Source organism: Leucopleurus acutus (genome assembly GCF_964270905.1).
Source record: "Leucopleurus acutus genome assembly, chromosome: 18".
Taxonomy (NCBI): Eukaryota; Metazoa; Chordata; class Mammalia; order Artiodactyla; family Delphinidae; genus Leucopleurus; species Leucopleurus acutus.
This window is the reverse complement of record NC_139160.1, coordinates 15488940-15513446: the sequence shown is the minus strand read 5'-3', so window position 1 is coordinate 15513446 and position 24507 is coordinate 15488940. Positions and strand designations below refer to the sequence as shown.

General features: G+C 45.5%; 1 protein-coding gene across 3 annotated transcripts; it reads left to right on the top strand.

The window, feature by feature from the left end:
• On the top strand, positions 1-23478 carry THSD1 (thrombospondin type 1 domain containing 1; the record flags this gene model as incomplete). 3 transcript variants are annotated; one of them, XM_082859334.1, is made up of 4 exons in its annotated part: positions 1-58; positions 3565-4530; positions 15724-15882; positions 21904-23478. In XM_082859334.1, 4 exons carry the CDS (start codon positions 1-3, stop codon positions 23253-23255), a joined length of 2535 nt encoding a protein of 844 aa, XP_082715460.1. In that variant the 3' UTR covers positions 23256-23478. The 3 variants fall into 3 exon arrangements, with proteins under 3 accessions (XP_082715460.1, XP_082715459.1, XP_082715461.1); XM_082859333.1 differs by having other exon boundaries at positions 1-82; XM_082859335.1 differs by lacking the exon at positions 15724-15882.
• Positions 23479-24507: the final 1029 nt, after the last annotated feature.

Here is a 24507-nt window from a genome sequence, read left to right as displayed (position 1 = left end):
ATGAAACAAATGTTGAAAGACTTTTCAAATCTATTGTTGGTGGTGCTCTGTGACTATGGTGAGTGTTGCGTGTACTTATGCTGTGGGTACCAATGAAGAAACATAAATGGAGGGTTTATAAATGCATGGATGTCGATGCCCCTACATGAAGGAGGTGGGGCAGGGACTACACTGCAGTGCCTTTTAAACTGTGATTCTTGCAACCCTGGGTTCTCTTAAGGTTCTGCGTTATTATTTCAAATTTCACTTTAAATACACTCATTTCACAAATTGGAGACAAGCATGTTGCCCTCAGTTCTCTTTGATTGATTTCCTAGTATTTCAGTATTATATGTTTAAACTTCATTCACACACACAGGAAGTGATGTTTTATATATTGGGGTTCTACATGAGATTTCACTTGACAAGAGAGTTTGCTGCTGGAATACCTTTGGAACAAATCTGAATTTCAATCCTTGCCAGTTGTGTGCCTTTGTCTAGTTTCTAAATCTCTTTCTGTACCAGCAGCAATATTGAGAGGGTTGTTATGATGATAAGATAAACTCAAGAATGTGAAATACCTGAATGTCTGAGCACATAGTAGATGCTTAATGTTAGTTTTCTTCATTCATCTTGATTCAACCAAAAATTCATTTCTCAGAGAGTTTTATGCAACTACTGAACCAGTAGATTCAACCATATAATACCCACCAGTTTTCTTTTGATGATTTCCAAGTATTTCAGACATCTAAGCAGTTGGTGGTATGAGAGTGGAACTGTTTTCAAATTGATGAAGAAATTATTATTCAAGAGACAGAGAATCCTGGCTCATGTAATATGGGTTGGATGGACCAGAGTGTGTACTGTTACTTTTGTCCAGTGAGTCTCCTCCCTCAGTCTTTTATTTTTTAAGAAGTTTATTTAAACAAGAAGACACTTGACTTGCAGAAAACCAATCTGGGATCATTTCTTTTAAAGTCCTTTATCCCTACTTAAAAATAGGTTGCTCTATATGTAACAGCCTCATTCAAGAAATTATAAAAGCTTGCTTTGTTTCATAATGATAAAGACATCAAAAATTTCCATTTAAACAGTCTGCAAGGACATTTGTTATTGTTGAGAGCAGGTTATCTTACTGCAATATAAAAATAAAAGTTGATTGAGCATAAAATAGAGCATACAAGTTGAGTACAAAGGCTACTACTGGAAAAGGAGGTATTTTCATAGACGTGGATTTTTTTTTTCTTCTCCATTTGACTTTGATCAAAATATATACCATTACCAGTTAGTGTTTTTTCTTTTTGAAAGCAACATGCTTATATTGAGACACCAGTTCCTTTAAATACAATAAAGGAATGGGGAGAGAGGAAATGAAAGAATGGAGAAAACTGTACTGTAGTAGTCAGGATGTGGTACAACCAAATTGTAGTTTTCTAAATGAGAGTGTATTCTTGCCTGTAAAAGCAAGAGTTTGAGAGTAAAGCAGCAAGTTCCCTCTTCAGTACACACCTCCTTTCTGCTGCTGTTGGAACCCATCCGTTGCGTCTGTTTCCTCGGTTTCCAAAGGGCCGTGTGTGTCTCTTTCGTCGACAGGCTGCCCATCAAATCAGAATCTGATCTGCCTCATCGTTGTCCCTGCCATTGACAATTCATTAGTTAACTAAGTGCGGAGTGCCTCTCACTCTTAAAATGCATCACAGAACCATTCTGCCCCATCAGATTCAAATGAATATGAGCTTTGTTCTCGGTCCTTTGTTCTCAGCAGTCCTTCCTGGGCTACTGTGAGTACTGGAAGCTCTTCAGCCACCTGTTCACAAAAACGTATCAGGTCCACTCTGAACTAGCACACAAGCTGCACCGAAAGCAGCCGCCTTTGGATGAGTTGTCTCCATCCAAACGGGAGTGTCCCTCAATTTCTGTACTGACTAAAATGAAAAAAAAAAAAAAAAAAAAACTTTATCCTATTAAGGTTTTCAAGCAAGTGCTGATTAAGCATTCAGGTCTATCCAAGTTTTATATATTTTATTTCACCTCATCTTAAATAAGAAATGGGTGAAGTGCTGAGCTAATTAAAACAAACCTTTATGTGCCAGTATTTTCATGTGCTGATTCTAATAATCATTTTTTTATATCTTTGAATAGTCTATTTTTAAAAATTTTTATTGGAGTATAGTTGATTTACAACGTTGTATTGGTTTCTGCTGTCCATCAAAGTGAATCATCGAATAATCACTGACTGAGTATATTTAAAGATTACCAGCCCAGACAGCATATTGTCCTTTGGACATATATGATATGTACACATTATTATCATATTAATATAATATTATGTTATATTATCATGTATATATAAGAAGACTCATAAATTCATACTTACACATGTTGTTTTTCAAACCAAAGGGCACTGCAGTTCCTTAAATCTAGAATGTTTCTTATCCTAGTCACAGGCCAGCTGATTGTTGCATTGCCAAACTCTGTCTCCTTTGATATGTATTTGGATAGGGTTCAAAATAGAAACAGGGATTCTTGTGTGTCTGTGCTCTTCCCACTCTTTACTTCAGCTGCTCTGATGGGTCTCTTTTTAAAAAAAGATAGAATTGATCCTAACAGAGTGACACTTGTGGGCCAGTAGTCATCTGTCCTATCTAGGCCAATAGCAGTTACTGTAATGTCAGTAAAATTGCTAAGGACAAGCTTAGCTATTCCATAAATGTTCACTCTATCCCTTGAATAACCCATGCAGGATAGAATGTCAACATTTCTTATTCATCTAAAAATTACTGCCTTATACAAAGGAAAGGCACTGTTTCCTTTACTGGTGAAAATGCTCAAGCACTTGTCTTGAATGTCAGAAAACAGTAACTTAGAAGTTCAGTTGATCGTTGGACAACACAGGGTTTAAGTTAAGGTTAAAGGCTCTGATCTTCTGCACAGGTATAATCTATAGTCGGCCCTGTGTATCTGCTGTTCCTCTATATCTGCTATTTGTATCTGCGGATTCAACCAACCACAGATCGTCTAGTACTGTAGTACTTACTACTGAAAAAACTTGTGTGTGTGTAAGTGAGCCTGTGCAGGTCAAGCCCATGTTGTTCAAGGGTCAGCTGTATATTTAGGGTCTCCCATTTTAAGTAATCTAGAGCAGTGCGTATTGTATCATTTAAATCAGGCTTTCTCTCATTTCACTGTAAATCCATTTTCCCCAAATACCTACACACTTCAATATGCCTAAAATGAGAAAAGTCAAGTGTTGGATTTTTATCATGACACTGGTCAGTTGTTACTCTTGCTTATTAGGTTTTCGTCACTGATGTATTACCTTGTTGACTGTTGTGAATTCAGAGTATTTACCACTAATTCATTATTTTCAACAAAACCATGAAAAATGGAGATGAAGGAACAGAGCCACTTTAGAATGGAGGCAGCTCAGCACCCAGCTCCCAGAGTCAGCACTCAGCAACATTTTGTATCATCCTCGGCTCAGTTCAAACTTCTCTCGTGTCTGAAATGCTGTTTCCATCGTTGTCACCAATAGTGCTGCTCAGATATTCCCTTTAAAAACCTACTCTGACCATTTCCTTTCAGTTCTTGGAGAAGCTGAATATCTCCTTCTGGGGGAACCGGGCCATGTAGCACTAAGCAACAGGACAGTGTCTGTGGATTTCCAGTATTTGGATGGCGCCAATGGGACGCTGAGGAATGTCTCTGTCCTGCTGTTGGAGGCCAACACCAATCAGACTGTTACCACCAAATACCTCCTGACCAACCAGTCCCAGGGGACCCTCGAGTTTGAGTGCTTCTACTTCAAGGAGGCCGGCGACTACCGGTTCACGATGACTCCGGAAGCCACAGACAGCAGCCCTCCGGTCCCCTGGTGGGAGAGGAGCGCCTTTCTGAAGGTGGAATGGCCTGTCTTTCATGTTGACCTGAACAGGACATCCAAGGCGGCTGAAGGCACCTTCCAGGTGGGCCTTTTTACCAGTCAGCCGCTGTGCCTGTTCCCCGTGGACAAGCCCGACATCTTGGTGGATGTCACCTTCACCAACAGCCTTCCGGAGGCAAGGATGAGTCAGGGCCAGCCGCTGGAGATAAGGGCTAGCAAGAGGGCAGAACTCGCTCAAGGCCAGTGGGTTGAGTTTGGCTGTGCACCTGTGGGGCCGGAAGCCTATGTCACCGTGGTGCTGAAGCTGCTCGGCCGGGACTCGGTCATTACGTCCACAGGCCCCATTGACCTGGCCCAGAAGTTTGGATATGCACTGATGATGACGCCAGAGCTCACCTGTGAGTCCGGGGTGGAGGTGAGGGTGCTGCCCCCGCCATGCATCTTTGTCCAAGGGGTGATCGCTGTCTTCAAGGAGGCCCCCAGACGCCCTGGGGAAAGGACCATCCGGCTGGCTGAAAACAGCCTGACCTTGGGAGAAAGGAGAACAGTATTCAACTGCACTTTGTTTGACGTGGGGAGGCATAAATACTGCTTTGACTTTGGCGTCTCAAGCAGAAGCCAGTTTTCTGCAAAGGAGAAGGAGTGCATGCTAATTCAGAGAAATATAGGTTGGTATTGAGATTTTAAAGCACATTTTGTTTAATCAAATTGGCGCCTTCATGCAATCAAAATTATTATTTTGAATTTAGGTGAACTTGATTTTCTATGAACGGTACCATCATTTTTATGGTTCACTCCCCATAATGTCTCAAATGGCATTAGCATCCTTATCTGAAAAATGAAGAGTACTGGTTAGCATACCCAGCGCACTCCTAACTAACTGCTCCAGGTCTTAGTTTCCCCATCAATAAAGTGGGGATGATAAGAGTATCTACCTCAGAGAGTTGTAAGAATTGAGTGAAATTAGTGTACACAGTTCTTAGCACAGTGCCTCAGGTAAGAAGCAGTGATAAACGTCAGCTATTATTACATTGTATTTTATTTGTTTATGTTTGTTAATTTAGTTTTTATTTTATATTGGAGTATAGTTGATTTACAATATTGTGTTAGTTTCAGGTATACAGCAAAATGAGTCAGTTAGACATATATATATATATATATATATATATCCATTCTTTTTTCAGATTCTTTTCGCGTATAGGTTATTACAGAATATTGAGTAGAGTTCCCTGTGCTATACAGTAGGTCCTTGTTGATTATCTATTTTATATATAGTAGTAGGTATATGTTAATACCAAACTCCTAATTTATTCTTCCCCCACCCCGACCTTTCCCCTTTGGTAACCGTAAGTTGGTTTTCGAAGTCTGTGAATCTGTTTCTGTTTTGTAAATAAGTTCATTTGTATCATTTTTTAGATTCCACATATAAAGTGATATCATATGATATTTGTCTTTCTCTGCCTGACTTACTTCACTTAGTGTGATCATCTCTAGGTCCGTCCATGTTGCTGCAAATAGCATTATTTCATTCTTTTTTGTGGCTGAGTAATATTCCATTGTATATATGTACCACATCTTCTTTATCCATTCCTCTGTCGATGGACGTTTAGGTTGCTTCCATGTCTTGGCTACTGTAAATAGTGCTGTCATGAACATTGGGGTGCATGTATCTTTTCGAATTATGGTTTTCTCTGGATACATGCCCAGGAATGGGATTGCTGGATCATATAGTAGCTCTGTTTTTAGTTTTTTAAGAAGCTTCCATACTGTTCTCCATAGTGGTTGTACCAATTTACATTCCCACCAACAGTGCAAGAGGGTTCCCTTTTCTCCACACCCTCTCAGCATTTATTGTTTGTAGACTTTTTGATGATGGCCATTCTGACTGGTGTGAGGTGATAACTCGTTGTAGTTTTGATTTGCTGTTCTCTAATAACTAGTGATGTTGAGCATCTTTTCATGTGCTTTTTGGCCATCTGTATGCCTTCTTTGGGAAATTTCTATTTAGATCTTCTGCCCAGTTTTTATTGATTTGTTTGTGTGTTTTGATATTGAGCTGTATGAGCTGTTTGTACGGTTTGGAGTTGGTCGCTTCGTTTGCAAATATTTTCTCCCATTCCGTGGGTTGTTTATTCGTTTTGTTTATGGTTTCCTTTGCTGTGCGAAAGCTTTTAAGTTTAATTCGGTCCCTTTTGTTTATTTTTGTTTTTATTTTCATTACTCTAGCAGGTGGATCCAAAAGGATATCGCTACAATTTATGTCAAAGAGTATTCTACCTGTGCTTTCCTCTAAGAATTTTATAGTATTCAGCCTTACATTTAAGTCTTTAATCCATTTTGAGTTTATTTTTGTGTATGGTGTTAGAGAATGTTCTAATTTCATTCTTTGCATGTATTTAAAAATTCTGTTATTACATCATATGGCAAGTCCATGGCAGGTATGAATTCAAAGCTAAATCCCAAATTGTACTTAGTAGCTTTTCACTTCCTCTAGAACGTCCTCAAGCATGTCTCTTTCTTCTTACCTCCTTCATTTTAAGAACGAAGCCTCTTCAGTGAGAGTTCAAAGCAAGATTTCTAAAAACTTCTTTTTTTTTTTTTTTTTTTGAGGTACGCGGGCCTCCCGCTGCCGCGGCCTCTCCCGTTGCGGAGCACAGGCTCCGGATGCGCAGGCTCAGCGGCCATGGCTCACGGGCCCAGCCGCTCCGCGGCATGTGGGATCCTCCCGGACCGGGGCACGAACCCGTGTCCCCTGCATCGGCAGGCGGACTCCCAACCACTGCGCCACCCGGGAAAACCCCTAAAAACTTCTTTAAATTTTGAATTCTCTGCATAACGCCCTCCGTAATCACAAAGAAGTGGGGTTATTACAATTCCATCCATGCCCCAGGCTCCTCTTTGCGTCTCTTTCCCTTTTCCTGGGTGCGAGCCTGGCCCTGGCAAGAGGTTAATCTGGCAGGGATTGTCCTGATCGTTTACACGTGCTCTTATTTCCGTCCCCGCTAAGCCTGTGCTCCCTGACGGCCCAAGCCTCTGAGCAGCCTCAGTGCCCCACGTGTTTCTTGCTCCAAATTCACTCACTCCTTCTCCTTAGAAGTCCCTTTCCTTTGACTCTCTCCCCACCCACTGGCCACTTCCCTGCTTGCACTTACCTCTCCCTCCAGCCTAGATTCCGTGGCCCATCCCCTTAATCACTCTCCGACCAATACCCTAACCGCCTCTGCCCCCTGTCCTTCTGATTGCACCCAGCCGCCCCCCGGCTCTGCACCCGGGCAGGCCGGGCCTCCACCCTTCCTTGGGCCCACCGTGCTGCCCACGATGCTACTCACTGTGCTCCTACCCTGCACAGCAGCTCTTGCTGCCCTCTTCTGCTCTCCTCGGACCTCACCCGCGCCCCTACCTAACTCTCTGAGCTGTCTTGCTCCTGCCACACACAGCAGCGGGAAGCCATCAGGTGCGAGCTCCCTCACCCTCCCACCAAAATATCCGTAAGCCTGCAGGCAGCCATCCCACAATCTCCCCCTCCTTTGCTGTCCCCAGGGAAGCAGTGTCATTCCTCCAGTAAAAGGTCAACCCTCCCCTCCACTGGGGGTCCCAGCCCCTCTGCTCTATCAGGAACCTTCTGTTAATCATTATTCCCCTATCTCCTCCGCCTCTAACTGTCCCTTCTTTACTGGTTCATTCCCATCAACTTCAAAATGTACTTAATTGTCTCATCTAAACACGAAACAAAATCACCCCTCATCGCCTGGTTCTCCCCCAGAGCACAACCTGTTTCTCTCGTCTTCCTTTTATAGCCCTGGTTCTTGAAAAACCCACCTGTACTTTGGGGTTTATTTCCTCACCCCCATTCACTTTTCAACCCACTCCAAACCCATACCCCTCCCCTGCAAATGCTCTCACTAAAGCAGCCAGCGAACGACTTCCAGGTCCCAAACTCTGGGGATGCTTTCCAGTCCGTATCTTTGTTGACCTTGACTCTGTGACATTACACTTGCCTTGTTTACCCCCTGCCTCCCTGGCTGTTCCTTCCAGGTCTCCTTTGCCAGCTGGTTCCATGACCCCATCGCATCCCTTAAGGCTTGGACTTCTGCATCCTATACTAGAACCTCAACATTTTTCATTCTTCACACACTCGCTAGGTGATTACTGTCCTGATGCTGGTGACTCCATGCTGGTATCTCTCCCCCGCATCCAAGTGCTGAATAGCTGTCACCCCCCAGATGTCTCCCAGGCACCTCAAAAGCAGCATATCTGGAACTGGACTCATCATCTCACCCCCTAAACCTGCTCCTCAGTACAGGACTCCACCTCGTCTCATTGTTCAAACCCCAGACCCAGGAGGCTTCCTCTTCTTCACTTCCTATGAGTAAATCACTAGGTCCTATGGATTTTGTCTCTTTAAAAAATCTGTGTCTCAATCTCTGCACGTCTCTCCATTTCCACTGATAGCACATGGTTCCCTCCCTCTGTCCATTTCATTCTCTCAAGGCAAGCCAGAGAGGGACTGTTGAAAATTCAGGTCAGCTGAGGCTATTCCCTTGCTGAAAACGTATCAGTCACCTCACTTGACACCTCACTCTTATGAGGATGGGCATCCACAGATGGGCTGGAGACTGGGCAACCCTCCTCCCACCTTCACTTGGTTAACATTAACGCATCCCCCAAGTCTCCTGGATGACTCTTCCTCAACCCCAGACTAGGTAAACTCCCCACTGTATGCTGGCCCAGCATCCTTAGTTCCTCTTTCATGGCATTTATCACTTCTGTCATTGCTTGTTCAGGGTCTTTCCCCCCACGTTTCTCCCCTCCCCCACCATGCCCCCAGATTGGAGAAGCTCATTTGGCGACAGAAGCTGACTTGGGCTGCCAGGAAGCTATTTATGATCCTTATTTGGCCCGCTTTGTACACCTGCCACATTAACAGATACTCAGTACATGTTTTTTAAAGTGAAAATTGCACTCTGATGTCTCAGCTAGGTATCAGTAGAAAAACAATTATGTTAAACTAATCATTCAAGATATGCTTGCCATTTCAAAAAGAATTTATTGCTTAGAGGGAAAAAAAATTCTAATTGACTGAATTTAGTGGAAACAAACCAAGGGGGGTAAAGGAATTCGGGCCACGTGATGAAAGACCTTGGGAGCAGGAGGTCTTTGTGTTGGTTCTCCCTGGGAAGGGGCAGAACAGGGAGTGATGCTCTGTGTCTAGGCTGAGGGTGCTCAGGGCTCCCTGTGGGGCTGCAGCAACTAGACACGACCGGGCAGTAGGGCTGGAAGCAGTACCTCGAGGGGCTAAGCATTCCTGGAGACCCCAGATTCTCTGTGTGGCCGCCCAACAGGGACTCTGGTTAGTGAAATTGATGCCAGTGGTGGGAAACTCAGTGCCTTTGTGTTTTTAGTATAAAAGTTTATAACTAAATCGAGTTCTTTTCATTTTCCATTTAAATTGACAGCTCTGACCAGTAAAGACTGGTTTTTTTTTGCCAAATGGCATCATTCAGGAACCCCATTGAACCTACCATGAGGTGTGACCCACCGACTCACAATGAATTTCTCATTAGTTCCTTTTGGAAGGGGAATAAAGGGTTTGATATGTTTGTCTCTTTTTCCAAATATGTCTTAGGACCTTAAAACTGTAAATACTGATTTACAGCAAAAAGATGTCAAACATGATTATTTGTGACCTTCATTTATCCTACTTAGTATGAATGTCCATGTGTTTGTCTGCAGAAGCGTTAATGTGTGTGATTATGGGATGCTGCTAGGGGAGTGTTAGTAATATCTGGCACAGGTGCTGTAATAACAGGCAAAAGTCTAAATTGAGAAATTCTAAATTCTGAACTCATCTGCCCCAAGGTTGTCAGATAAGGGATAATGGACCCTGCATCTCAATGCAAAATATGTATTTAGGGCAAAGTTGAGAATTAATGATAGAGGGTATAAATTCATAGTCACATAATTTTTTTACTTAGTTTTTTTGACAAGTAAAAATTGTATATATTTAACACACAGTTTTCTTGATAATTTAAATTTGTTGGCCATCTTCTTGTTTCTCTGATTAGATGGTCTTGGTTTTCCTTCACAATGTGACTGAACAAGAGCTTTTTACCAAGAAGAGGAGTACTGTCATCCTGTCATTTGCTTCTTATTTGCAGGTGCTTAATTATTGTATCATCTTTAATTCTTTGCCAGAATCTTTTTTTTTTTTTTTTTTTTGCGGTACGCGGGCCTCTCGCTGTTGTGGCCTCTCCCGTTGCGGAGCACAGGCTCCGGACGCGCAGGCTCAGCGGCCATGGTTCACGGGCCCAGCCGCTCCACGGCATGTGGGATCTTCCCGGACCGGGGCACGAACCCGTGTCCCCTGCATCAGCAGGCGGACTCTCAACCACTGCGCCACCAGGGAAGCCCTGCCAGAATCTTTATAAGCCATTTGTCCACCTAATTCACCTAAAACTAGAGAATATAATTTAATATAAACAGGCCCTTATACTGTATGTGAATTTATGACATAATAACATTTATATAGTGATTACTTTGCACCAAGAACTGCTCTCAGTGCTTTATGCATATTAACCCATTTAATCCTTATAATAACCCTATGAGTTAGGCTTATTGTATTGTCAATTTGAGAGGTGAAGAAATGAGGCACAGAAAAAGGTTAAGTAATTTTTCCAAGGTTGGTGGCTTACCCACTACTGGTGGTTAGACTGGCTTGAGCATTTGCTATTCCCACTCTTCCATGCTGGCTCCCATATAATCATCTATCAATCTAGATATTAAACAATATGAAACTTTTAGATCAAAAAAGTTCCAGTATTTTCCTCCTCATCTCATGGGTTCACCTTGTGCTTCCCACCCCTCCTGAAAGACATGTAACCCACTTTGGAGCCCGCTGGCCCAGGCATAAGCATGGTTGGTCTAACATGAATGAGCCTGTGCGGGCACAGAAAACCTGAACTGCTTATCCAGGTGCCTTTGTTCCCACTGTGGCTTTTGGCTACTTACTCATGTCTATAGAATTTTCTTTCTTTTTTTGTATATTTTGTAATAACTTTATTTTTTTTAATAGAATTTTCTTCTAAGGACGTTTTGTTTAGTTCCTTTAGTCTCTTGAGTGAAATATCTTGCAGATGTGAATATTTCATACTCTGTATTCCTTCAAATATTCTTGGGAGTGGCAACAAATCTCCCTTTTCTTGTTGCAGACACATTTTGCTCATTTAGAATTAATATCCTCTAGAGTGGCGTGAAAGGCATTTATCCTGGTCAAACAGGTTTGTTAACGCAGTGGGAGGGCATGTATGGACATCTAAACAGGACAAAACAAAACAGCCTTTCATTCATGAAGTAAGGCTGCTGTTTAGAATAATGGTCATCTTATTCTTCATTTGTAACATGGGAACTATAGCTGGCCAATGAGTTCCTGTTTTGCCAAGTATTTTCCTCCGTGTCATTAACAGAAATCTTCAGGGAACAAATAGAGGTATTTAAGGCATTTTAAAAATTTTGGCTGATTAAGTCTGTTTATTGCTTTATTTGAGTGATTTCCCTTGTTTTCTGTTCGATTAATTTGGTTTAGCAGTAAAAGAACCTAAAACTTAGTTTAAATGTTTATTTTTTAAATTGTTGATGATCCTGCCAGCCATAATTTTACTTTCAAAGGAGAAAAACACATTTCAAAGTGAGATTTTTGACATTAAGATTCATGCTTTCATCAAAACTTTGATTTTTTTTGTTTCCTGGTGCCTACTAATGGAATTTTTGTTTTTCGTTTGACAAATGACTTTATGTATTTAAATAATATCTACGTAAAGTAAAAGAAGAGTTAAGAAAGAATTAAAAAAGGATTCTCAGCTTCTGTAATTCGACCTTTTGTGGTCTTAAATGTGAGCACAAGAGAAGGATAAACTACGTATTGACTTTTCAATTTAGATTTCACAGTGGTGGAATTACCAGTAGATTTTTCAAAAACGAAATCACGATACTTTAGCTCAGAGAGACTTACTATGAGATTCCCACAGCTTTGCAAGCACGGGGAGCTCAGTGTCTGAACAGCTCTGAAGCTTGAGGACAAAGCTGCCTTGTTGTTCTGCCATTTGAGGAGCCACAGAGTGATCTGGGAGGCACAGAACCAACATTGTGTTCAGCTGGACCTCTGGGTGGAACATAATTACCACACCTCAGCTGATGTTGGTCCAGGACACTGGTTTGTAATGCTCCCACCCTTGTGACAATCCGAGACTTTTAATTGCTCTAAAGAAGTCATGTGCCATGACTCATTCCAAAGATTGCACCACGTGGCTCACCTGAGAATGTAACTGCCCTGCATGTTTTCCTTATGTTTTTGTAGTGCTTTGTATACCCTTGACTGCATTGTGAGTTTTTGTCCATAACGATGAAGAGAGACTTTTAGGCAGAGGATATCTTGTGCCTAGTGTGGGCATGACCTGGTAGGTCTTGGGATTGGATGGGTGCTCACAGAGAAGGGACTTAGGATAATTATTTGTAGGGAATTATTCAATTATTCTCTCTGGCAGTGATTACTTATATGCTTGGAAGAGATGTTTGCATTTGTCAATCAATAATGACTGTTCTGGGAATGTTTCGTAGTATGTATTTTGAAGCTCTGGTGTTAGTCACATCCCTATTTATGGTTGTTAAGGCTGCTGGCTGAATTGACCCTTTGGTCATTATGTAACATCCCTCTTTATCTCTGGTAATACTCCTTGTTCTGCAGTCTGCTTTGTCTGACATTAATAAAACCACTCTAGTTTTCTTTTGATTAATGTTTACAAGGTATAACTTCTCCCACCTTTTTCCTTTTACCTATTTATGTATTTATATTTAAAGTGAGTTTCTTCTAAACAGCATAGAGTGGGGTCATGCTTTTTTATCCAGTCTCACAAACTCTGTCTTCTAATTGGTGTTTAGATTATTTATATTTAGTGTAATCATTGTATGGTTAGATTAGGATCTACCATCTTGGTAGTTGTATATTTTTTCCATCTGTTCTTTGCTTCTTTTTCCTCTTTTCATCTGCCTTCCTTTGGATTAGTTGACTATTTTTTATGAATTACTTTAACCACACTATTGGTTTATTATTTATACCTTAAAATATTTATGAGTGGTTGTCCTAGAGCTTACAGCGTACATTTTTAATTACACTCAGTCTACCTTCAGATAATATCTTGCTTCATGTATAGTGTAAGGACCTTATAACAGTACAATTCCAATTCGTTTCTCCCATTCTTTGAATGATTGTTATACATTTTAGTTTATATATGGTATAAACACATATACATTGCTACTGTTTTTTTTTTTTTTTTTTTTTTTGCGGTATGCGGGCCTCTCACTGCTGTGGCCTCCCCTGCTGCGGAGCACAGGCTCCGGACGCGCAGGCCCCGGACGCGCGGGCCCAGTGGCCATGGCCCACAGGCCCAGCCGCTCCACGGCATGCGGGATCCTCCCGGACTGGGGCACAAACCCGCGTCCCCTGCATTGGCAGGCGGACCCCCAACCACTGCGCCACCAGGGAAGCCCCATTGCTACTGTTTTGCTTTAGATCATCAATTATATTTTAGAGCATTTAAAAATAAGAAGTAAATTTTATCTTTACCTCTATAAATGCTAATTCTAGCACACTTCATTCCTTTATATTGATGCAGGTTTGCCTGGTATCACATTCCTTCTGCTTGAAGAATTTTCTTGGAACATTTTTTATAGTGAAGGTCTGTTGGTAGAATTAATTAATTCTATTAATTTTCATTCATCTGAAAAAGTCTTTACTTTTCCTTCATTTTTGAAAGATACTTTAACTGGATATGGAATTTGGGGTTGGTGATTTTTTTCTCCAGTACTCTAGAGATGTCACTCCATTATCTCTGGCTTGCATGATGAGAAGTGTGCTATAATTCAGATTTTTATTCTTCTGTATGTGATGTAATTCCACCTTGCCCCCTCTCTCCCTCCACAGCCTTCAAAGTTTTCTATTTGTTTTTAGTTTTTAGCAGTTTGTAGTGTGTTTAACTTTTTTGTTTGCTTTTTTGTGTTTATACTGCGTCATGTTTTCTGAGTATCTTGGATGTAGTTTGGTGTCTTTCATTAATTTTGGAGAATTCTTGGACATTAATCTCTTTTTCTTCTAGGATTCTAGTCATATGTATGACAGACTATTTGATATTGTCCCACAACTCTTGGGTATTCTGTTCTGTTTTATTCACTCTTCTTTTTTTTTCTCTCTCTTTGTGTCTCAGTTTGAGTGATTTCTGTCGATATATATTCGGTTTCACTGTTTCTTTCCTCAGCTATGTTGAGTCTGTTGATGGGCCTCTAGAAGGCATTCTTCATCTCTGTTGCCATGCTGTTAATTTCTAGCATTCCGATGAACTCTTTTTAGTTTACAGTTCTCTGATGAAAATTTCCATCTGTTCATGCATCTTATTCACATTTTCCACGAAAACTTTAACATATTAATCATAGTTAATATCTCTCTCTGATAATTCCAATATCTGGGTCACATCTGAGTCTGGTTATCTTAATTACTTGGATATTTTATTGTTTTTTTCTTGTTTCTTTGTATGTCTCATAATTTTTGGTTGAAAGTTGGACATTTTCTTAGAACAGTAGACACTGATAAATAGCATTTATGCCTGGAAGTTGGCATACCCTATTTATGCTAGGACTTTAGTGTGGAGATTGGGTCAATATAATAAGGAATTGAGCTGTGTTTGAGTTTTTGCTGTTGCTATGGCTATCCTCAGTGCACGATCGAGTTCAAAATTTTCTAATGTTGCTTTGTGTTTAGGGTAGGAATTGGGTTGCCAGAGGGTTTTCTCCATACTTCTGTTGCACCCTCAACTTTAGGCTTGAGCCTGCACGTCAGAAAGGCTTTTCCTTGTCACTCTTGCCTCTCCCCCAGCAGTAGACTCTTGTTATTTGATACTTGGTAATTGCTAGCCTGGAGCAGGGTGGGTGTTAGGTGATGGGAGTGGAAGAACATCTTCTTGTTCTGGTTCAGCCTTAGTCTTAGGCAAGTGCTCTGCCTCTGAGTCTCAAGGATGGGGCTTTGTAATGACCCTGCCCCTTGTAATGACCCTGCTGTCTATAAGTGTGGGCCCAGGGTCTTTCCTCCCCCTCTCTAGGGGTGAAAGATTTTCTTCTTTTTCCATTCCTGGGCAGCACTAGGTTTCAGCTGCTGCTCTTAGAGTGACAGGGTTTTCTGCCCTGTCCGCAGTGGTTGGGCTTTTGTTGATGGAGCAGATGGGGAGGAGGGTCTGGGTGAGGTTTGTGTCTTTTCCACAAAGCTTCTCCTCCCCTCCTTGGCCTCCACCATGAGGGAGGCTCTCCCTGGTCTTCTGCCTGCCCTCGGTCCTCCTTGTGAAGATCTGGTGAGATCCGTGGAGAAGAGCCTGCAAGTGGGTACAAATTCCCAGTTGGGTAGTGCGGCTCCCAGGGGTTCTGTATTCTCATGCAAGCCCACACCAGGCTTCTGGCGGTTCATTATATTTTTAGATGATTTCTCTCCAGCTTGTATGAGGCCTGGCATCTGCCCCAGCAAGCAGTGTTCGCATCCTGGCTTTCCTTGGAGGAGTCTGTCTTTCCTTCGAATTCAGGCCATTTGGTTGTCCTGTGACCTTAGCTCTCAGAAGAGTTCTAGGAAGGTTGATATTTTGTAGGTTATACAGCTTTCCTTTGTTGTAGGGGGAGCAGCAACATTCCAGCTTTCCACTTCTGTGGGAATGTACTTCTTTACTGACTTTTCAAAGCCTGAGATTTGAGTTTTGCTGCTTCGTTTGGGTGCAGTTAAATTCTGATTCTCAAGTGAGCTAGCATTAAAAGCCTGGCCGATGTCCTTGCAGAAACTTGGGGACTGTGGCAGCCGTGGAGCCAGTGTAGTGCCACGTGTGGGGACGGTGTCAGAGAGCGTCGCCGCCTGTGCCTGCCCTCCTCCCCCTCCCGACCTGGCTGCCCTGGAATGTCCTCGGAGAGCTCCCCATGTTCCCTGGAGGACTGTACGGGTAGGTATCCGTCCTCCTTCGCAAGCCTCTTCCCAGAGGGACTGTCGAACCCAGCCCTACCTGACAGTCGCCAGTCTGAGTTCAGGAGTGGCCTCGACGCTCTGTCACTGCTGCTGCTGGCTGTACAGACTCTGTGCCCTTCAGTGTGTCTGCGACTGGGGGTGTCTTGCCAGGGAGATGACAGGGGACTTAACACCGTCGAAGATGGGGAAATGACAAGGACATGGGTGTAAATGAAAGAGTCAGACGTACGAAATCATGTTTAGAAATACAAAACATGGGAGGGATGATGATTTCTTCCCGATATTTGTTGTTTTTGTTTCTCCCTCCTACTCCCTCCCAGAAATTGTGGGAAAACATTAAAAAAAGAGTTTTTCACCTCCTCATCTCCGAGAAGCCCCAGGAAACCAAAATGGACATTATTTGTCCAAAATGGGGCAAGGCACCCTATGTTATCCCCTGAAGGGCTCTGTGTTTATTCCTTCCCCACCCCACCCCCCCCCCCACCCCGCCCAGGAGGAGAAGGTGGGGAAGTTCATCTTGCCATCACCTGGGGGCTGGCCCCTCCTTCATCCTCTGAGCATCTTGAAATGACCCCACTAGTAGGTGCTCAGTGAGTATTTGATGTGGGTGGTCTATGGTGTGGTGCTCAGGTCACTCAGTTGGGTTTGCTGCAGCTTACGGAGCTGAATCCCATTCATCTGCCACAGGTTACAGTAAAAAAAAGAATCCTTGCTGTTCCCACACACCATTGCCCCTTCTGAGACACAGCCAGCTCCCCATTTAGCCTTTGCTGTGGTCCTGACCCTTAGGTGAAGTCCTTCTGTCCAGTCCCGACTCCTTCCACTCTCCAATTCCACGTTGAAGACCATCCCTGTTTCCTTGTCCCTTTGGGATCTGGAGAAGTGCTTTTCTGTGTTTGGTCTCAGAGCACCTTGTAGCCAAGACCACTGGCACCTGGCAGCACCTTGACCAGCATCCCCACCTGTGACCTTACAAAATTCTTGCTGTCTCCTCTTTCCAGCCAGTGCTGTAGGCCTTGTTCCCTTTATTCCAGCATCCTGAGGACATTCTCTCTCTGTGATTTTCCTATTACAACCTCAGACCCAGGCTCTTCTCCCAGCCCCCAGCCTACTGTCTTCTTTCATCAGCCCTGAGCCCCACCCTGAATCTGTTCTTTCTCCAGTTATATCTCACACTGTCTTCTGAGGCTCTCTTCTCTGTCTGTCCCTTTCTTTACAAGTCCCCTTACTCTCCACAGCTCCTTCCTTGTGTATAACTTCTTCCTCTCGGTTCTGGAATGGCGTGTTGTATTAAGATATTTCATCTAGAGTTCTGTAATACTCAAATGAATTAAAAATCAACTGCCCCTGGCTTCTACTGCACTTTTAGAAGGGACAACAGTATCAACCATTTATTACATTATCTCACTCAAAGCTCACAATAACTCTACAAGGCAAGGATTCTTTTTTTTTTTTCGGTACGCGGGCCTCTCACTGTTGTGTGGTCTCTCCCGTTGCGGAGCACAGGCTCCAGACGCGCAGGCTCAGTGGCCATGGATCATGGGCCCAGCCGCTCCGCGGCATGTAGGATCCTCCCAGACCGGGGCACAAACCCGTGTCCCCTGCATCGGCAGGCGGACTCTCAACCACTGTGCCACCAGGGAAGCCCATGGCAAGGATTCTTATACTGGGCTCAGATCTTGAGAGCTTACTGCTGCCCGGCATTTTTTCTAAGTGCCTTGCATGTATGAAGTCAGTACATCATTATCTACACATACAGGTGAGGACTTTGCAGCAGAGAGAGAGGGTGAGTCACCTGCCCAAGACCATAAAGCTAGAAAGCAGGGAACTAGATCTGACCTCATGCTAAGCCACCTATCGTGAATACTTTGCCTCTACGTACAGGCCAGTCTAGCTTTCTACAACCATCCTGGAATTAGCAACCAGTTTTTGAGGCTGTGTGGTATTATTTCACGTTCTGGCATCTTAATCTCTTTAATCCTTGGTGGGAACTGGAAATTTGTACATTATAAATTAGCAGAGAGGGGAAGTGCTACAGGCACCCCTACTTCTACTATAAGTGGTCCTCAGAAAAAAATAAATTCTTGTGTGGATAAAAATGATCATTTCTTCCAACTGTTCTCTTTTTCCAGTTCAGCCTGTTTTCCAGTCCTTGGAAATGTAAAGATCTGTTTGTGGGCTGCTTAGCGTCAGGAAGTCTCCTTCACTTCAAGGAAAAGAGGGAAGACAAGATGAGGCAGAGATGGGTGAGGTCAGCAGCTTTGGGGCTTTTCTCCAGCTGCGGTTTTGAAGGGTTCCAGAGAGTCAAGTGTAACAGCTGAGAGGTCCACGTGTACATTTGCAATGCTGCTACCCACTGACGGGGCAGCCACTGCAGACGAAGACATGATCAGTCAGGGAACGAGTCTTTCATCATTCAACTATTTTCACTTGGTTGAGAGTCTAGAGTTTTGCTTGGCTTTGAAAGGATGTTTTTACGCCAAGGTCTGAGTGAAGTAGTTCTACGTTCATTTGGTCTATCTTGTTCACCACGAAGATGGGAGGATCCAGTTGCCATTGCGCCCACGTTCCATCTGATGGGGTGTTGGTCATTTTGCTATCACCTTTTCAATAATGAATCTATTCATGAATATAACATTAATTGAGTACCAACTCTATGCCAGTTATTGACTGGGGTTGGGAGTATAGAGATAAGCCATGTCTCTGGAAGGGGCTTATGATACAGCAGCTCAGCAGACACCCAAGCAGGCGTAGCATACAGTGCAGTAGAAAGGTATCCACAGCTTGCTATGGAAGCTTGTGACAGTCCATGCTGGGAACCCCTCTGTTCCTGGAGGAGGTGATATTTGAGCTGAAGATTGAGAGCTGAATAGGCATCACCTGGTGAACTAGGTGAGAAAGGGAATTTTAGCAAATGGAGCAATGGATGAAAGCTTGGAAGACGATGGCGTATTATGAAACCCAGGGAACCTGGCAAGAGTTTGATGTGGCAGCAGGATAGAGTGTCAGGAGGGAGTGAGGGAAATGAGGCTGGACGGGGACTTCCCTGGCGGTCCAGTGGTTAGGACTCTGCACTCTCACTGCCGAGGGCCCAGGTTCAATCCCTCGTCGGGGAACTAAGATCCCACAAGCCGCACAGCATGGCCAAAAGAAAAAAAAAAAAAAAAGGCACAAAATGAGACTGAACAGGTAGGCAGGGGCCAGATCCCGAGGGCCCTTGAAGACTGGACCTGTGTTGTGGAGGGATCTCTTGCCTGTCGCGTGGAGTACAAATCAGAAGGGCCAGGAGTGGCAGCAGTGAGGGCTGTTGAGAGTTTTTCAGTGACCCAGGGGGAAAAGGGAGCACTGGCAGTGGGGATGCAGAGGAGAGAAGGATTCAGCGACTCTGGATGTGGCGAGTGTGGAGAGGGGAGTGTCGCGGGTGGGACCTAGGATTTTAGCACCGGCAGCTGCAGGACACAGCACCATTCGCGTGAGATCAGATGTATCAGAGGAGGTGCAGTTTCCGCGGGAAGATGATGAGTCCTGGACGTGTGGAGGTGGAAGTGTCAGTGGGACGTCGATGGAGAGAGCAGAGCTAGTGGAACCAGAATGGGATCTAGCTCTCCTGGCTCCAACGTGCATGTTCTTCTCTCCGAATTAGAGAATTGTTGAAACCAAGAAGAGAAACAATCACAGGAAGGGCCGGACAGTAGCCGATGCTGCAAAGCTCAAGGAATAGCAGGACGGAACTCCTTTGCATTTGGCTATTAGATAGGTTAATGACCTCGATAGGAGCTGCTTCACTGGAAGCCTGGGGGCAGGTTGCAGGAGCCAGAGGTGACGAGGAGTCAGCACATGTGGACCCTTCTTTCTGTACGTTCCGCTGGGAAGACAAGGAGCGAGATATGGCTGTGGCATTAGTGAGAGGGTTCTAGAAAGATCTTTGTAAAATGCAAAGAGCTTGAACATGTTTCTGTGGAGCTGCACGGAGGAGAAGCTGGAGATAATAGGTACAGAGGGATGATCCCCCTGGAGGAGGGTGGCCTAGAGAGCACCTGGTGGACTCGTCTTTATGGGAAGACACTTCTCCCACTAATTCCCTAGAGAAAGAGGGAAATGGAGATGTGGCTGCTGCTGAGTTTATGGGGGAGGAGAGGATGGCAGAAGAAGCTGGGGTGTACTTGCTTGATAGCTTCTAACTTTTGTGATCTAGCAGACGGCTGAGGAAGAGGATTAGTGGTAAAACTTTGAAGCGCTGTTGTAGGGGATGGAAGAGAGAGTTGCTTAGGAACCCGCGGAAGGATTTGTGGGCAGTCAAGTTTGGGCGCCATCAGTACGCAAAGGTTCTGGCCTGCATGGGTGCATTATTTTCTCCACCAGGGCTCAGGGGCCTGGGTGCAGCAGCGGATAATCCACGTGTCTGGGTTTTTCTAGGAACAGACTTTTGCTTCTGAGCAGGGGAAGGGATACAGCTCAGTGTCAGAGGTCAGAGAGTTGAGATGATTGGCAGTAGAAGGATTGAAGTGATGGATCCTGGGTGTAGGGAGAGAAGTGAGGGCAGAAGGTGGCTGGCGGATGGAGAGAAAATGGAGGGGTTGGAGAATCAGATGTTGCGGCGAGGTCGAGTAACCGTTGTATGAATAATGAGTGAGCGAGAGGGGAGGATACAGCCGGAAAGTGGGCTGTGAAGCTTTAAGGTTTCAGAACAGGAGCAGCTGCAGACAATGGGAAGGTATGGCAGCTTGGAAGGACAATGAATGCTCCCAGCTGTGGGATGGTGAGGAAGACTGGACCCAGGTGCTAGTAACTGATGGCTGCCCTGAGGTGGGGAGATGACAGAGTTGAGGGGTAGAGGGTAGAGGGTGGTCTGGGTGGATGGCGTGGGCGTCAGAAGATTAGAACTTCTACACGGAGGTAAAAAGTTGGCTGAGATGGCAGCCAGGAATGAGGAGGCTGCGGAACACGCCCCGCTTCTGGTTCTGCTTCTGATAAAGCTTCACCCAAGAGTGAGCCGGGGAGGCTGTGCCCTGAGGGATGGCCTGTCTTCAGTCAGGCAAGGAGACACACAGTGTTTTGTGGAAAGTTTCTGCATCGTGAGGAGTTTGGTTCTAGGTGTCCTGTAGGGTGCGGTGGAAAGGGGAAAGGGGAGCAGTGGGAGGATGGAGATGCGGCACAGAACTGGTGAGGATAAGACTATGGGAGGAAGAGATAGAGGACATGTGACTGGAAGGGCTTGAATGGCGAACAGTGACCAAGGAGGAAAGAGAGGTGAGGCCTGGTGGCGTTGGGTGGTCTCGGGTTCCCGGGTACTACAGGCTGAGGCCCCAGGTGGCGTCTGAGTCTTGGTGAAACATTTTGATGCCTGTGAGACACACCAGTTTGAGAGAGCAGGGAAGAAGAAGGAAAATCAATGCCACATAGAAGGTAGGAAGGGGAGTGAACAGCTGAGAAAACAAGAGTGAGAGAGCAGAGGCTTCAACACTTAGGAAAGGCAGTTCCTGGACACTGGGAGGGAAAAGTGAGCTGTAGTATATTGCTGGAACTTATTTTCACCTATTAATTTCTCTTGAGATGTGCAAATTGAGCTACAACCTGCCTAAACTGTTTTGCATCCCAAGTGTTACACTTGGCAGAAATTTTCAGAGGTGCATCTCAAAGGTACATTTAATTATAGATATCCCATGTTTACCTTAAGTGAAAAACCTTGACTTTTACCTTGAAACGTTCCTCATGAGGCTTCTTTGTAGAAAACTGGGGACAAGTGTCAGCAAGAGCCAGTGAGCCACCTTGACTGTGGCTCATCTGCTCACCTCGCTTCTACCAGTGTCTGTTTTTCAGCTTGGCTTAAAAGCCTGCCTGCAGAAATATATGTAAGACCAGAAATCCCAGTCCTTGTTTATTTTCCTTCCTTCTTTAATTGCTGCATAATTAGAGCGAGCCACTCAGAGACCTTAGACCCAGGCAGAGAAAACGATACTAGAGAATGCATTCGTTCTTCCTTTTTTTTTTTTTGTAGCTTTCCAGCCATCCAGTCCGTCTCCTTTCCAGCCCCAGACTCCCGTGAAGTCCAACAACATCGTGACGGTCACTGGGATATCCCTGTGCTTGTTCATCATCGTGGCCACTGTGCTCATCACGCTGTGGCGGAAGCTGGGCCGCGCCCCCAAGTGCAGCACCCCAGTCCACCACAACTCCCTGCACGCGCCCGGCTGCCGGAAGAACTCAGACGAGGAGAACATCTGCGAGCTGAGCGAGCCCCGTGGCAGCTTCTCAGATGCTGGCGACGGGCCGGCGGGGAGCCCCGCGGGCCAGGGCATCCCTCTGACCTACCGGCGGAGCGTGCCGGCGCCCCCCGATGACGAGACCTCGGGCAGCGAGAGCTTCCAGTCCAACGCCCAGAAGATCATCCCACCCCTGTTCAGCTACCGCCTGGCCCAGCAGCAGTTGAAGGAGATGAAGAAGAAAGGCCTGACGGAGACCACCAAGGTGTACCACGTGTCCCAGAGCCCCCTGACGGACACCGCCATCGACGCCGCCGTCACCGCACCCCCGGGAGGCTCCGAGAGCCCCGAAGAAGCCGCGGCCGGCAAGTTCCGCCTCAAATCCCCGTTCCTGGAGCAGCCGCCCGCGGTCGGCGCCGGGGACAGGCCCCCCTCCCGGCTGGACCACCCGCTCTCGCCGGCCAGCTGCGCCGTCAGCCCCAGCCAGAGCCTCCTCCGCAAGTCGCAGATGAGGAGCCACCCCCGGGGGTCCCATTTCCGGAGGACGGCAAGTTTCCACGAGGCCAGGCAGGCCCGACCGTTCCGGGAGCGGAGCCTGTCCACCCTGACCCCCCGGCAAGCCCCCGCCTACAGCTCCAGGAGCCGGACGTGGGACCAGGCGGGAGAGCGAGTCCGGCCCCCAAGTCGAGGCGCTGCCCTGTTTCCGGAGAAACGGGACCACTGTCCAGGGGCAGGTGGAAGCAGTGGCCCGTTAAGCCCTTTCCCTAAACCCCACACCCTGGGGCAGCCCACGAGGAAACCAGACCTGGGGGATCGCCAGGCAGGGTTCGTGGCGGGAGGTGAGAGAACGGAGCCTCACCGGGCTCGGAGGGGACCGTCCCCCAGTCACAGGAATGTCTCAAGGAAGCGGCCTTCCTCCCCGGCCCCCAGAGATAGCTACCAGAGGGTCAGTCCTCTGAGCCCTTCTCAGTGTCGGAAGGACAAGTGTCAGAGCTTCCCCGCCCACCCGGAGTTCGCCTACTACGACAACACATCCTTCGGCCTCACTGAGGCGGAGCAGGGGATGCTGGACCTCCCGGGATATTTTGGGTCAAACGAAGAGGATGAAACCACGAGTACGCTGAGTGTGGAGAAGCTGGTCATCTAGACCGAGATCAGCCTGAGACTTCACACAACAGGGGTCCTTTGCCCACCTCAGGGTATCAGCTGCTCGCATTGTTTTGTGGACTGTTTTGTGTAACTATTTGTACAGCAGGACAGGATGTGGGGAGGTGGTAACTGACACCGGTGTCCGCATGTGTTTTAATTCATAAGGAAGAAGTTATTTATCCGGAGCTTTTCCCTTCGTTATCCTGTTTCTATTGGCTTATTACTGCTAACTCTGATAATAAAAATTTAAACGAGTGCAATAGGGCTTGGTCTCTCATGTGAATATGAAAAATGACAAGATGCAACTTGCCAGGTTCCAACTTGAAACAAACCTGAGAGTTTCAACAGGAAGAAGGGCTGGAACAAAGTAAGCCCGCCAGTACAACCCCGAACTGTAATTTATTAAGTTTTAAGTCCTTCAGAATTTGACTCCTGCGCGGGCAGTATTGAACAGGTTTTATATTTGACTGATTAAGTCAATTATGGCTATTCCTAAGTTACCTAGAATTGGTGATACCACAAGATATTCCAGAAGAACTTTCAGGCCAGAGTTGGGTGATATCTTACTGTTTTTTTACGCAAGAAAGAGTGCTGGGGACTCGACACAAACTTTATGTGAGTTAGTTCTGCTTTGGAGAAAGAATATAAGAAGCTGATCGTTCAGGTAGTGAGTCCAATGAAGACCTGTCCATCATTGTTCTGAGCAAAAAGTAAACATTTTGGAAAGGAAGGTGTTGTCTCCCAGGAGAGCATCACCTGGAACCTGGCCAGTGGATGCTGACTATGTGCTCCTGGACCAAGCAGCCAGGACCCCAGGAGTGTCATTCGGAAACTGGTGTGTATATTTTTTTTTTTTTTTAATAGAGGACGTTTACTCTTTCTTTGCTGGTCAAACAGAACACAGATGGGGAGTACACAGGGGAGGGGTGCCTTGTAAAGGGATGTATGTGGCGGTTTCTTGGGAAATAGTCCAAGGAGTCTTCTCAGCAAAGGGACTTGGGCTGGTGTGTCATAAGCATCCAACACACCCAGTCCTTGGCCTTAAGCTGGGTTCCCCCCCATAGGTGGTCTGTGGACGTCTCACTTTTTTCCCAGCTCCTTTGCTGGAACCCACACTCCCAGTGTGATGGGGGGCTTGGTCCTAGAGAGGGGTCTGGAGAGCCCTCAGGAAACAGCCCAGGGTTGGTAAGAGGGCTCCTGTGCCCACTGCCCAAGGGGACGAGAACCCTGTGGGGTGCTAAAGGCTGCCC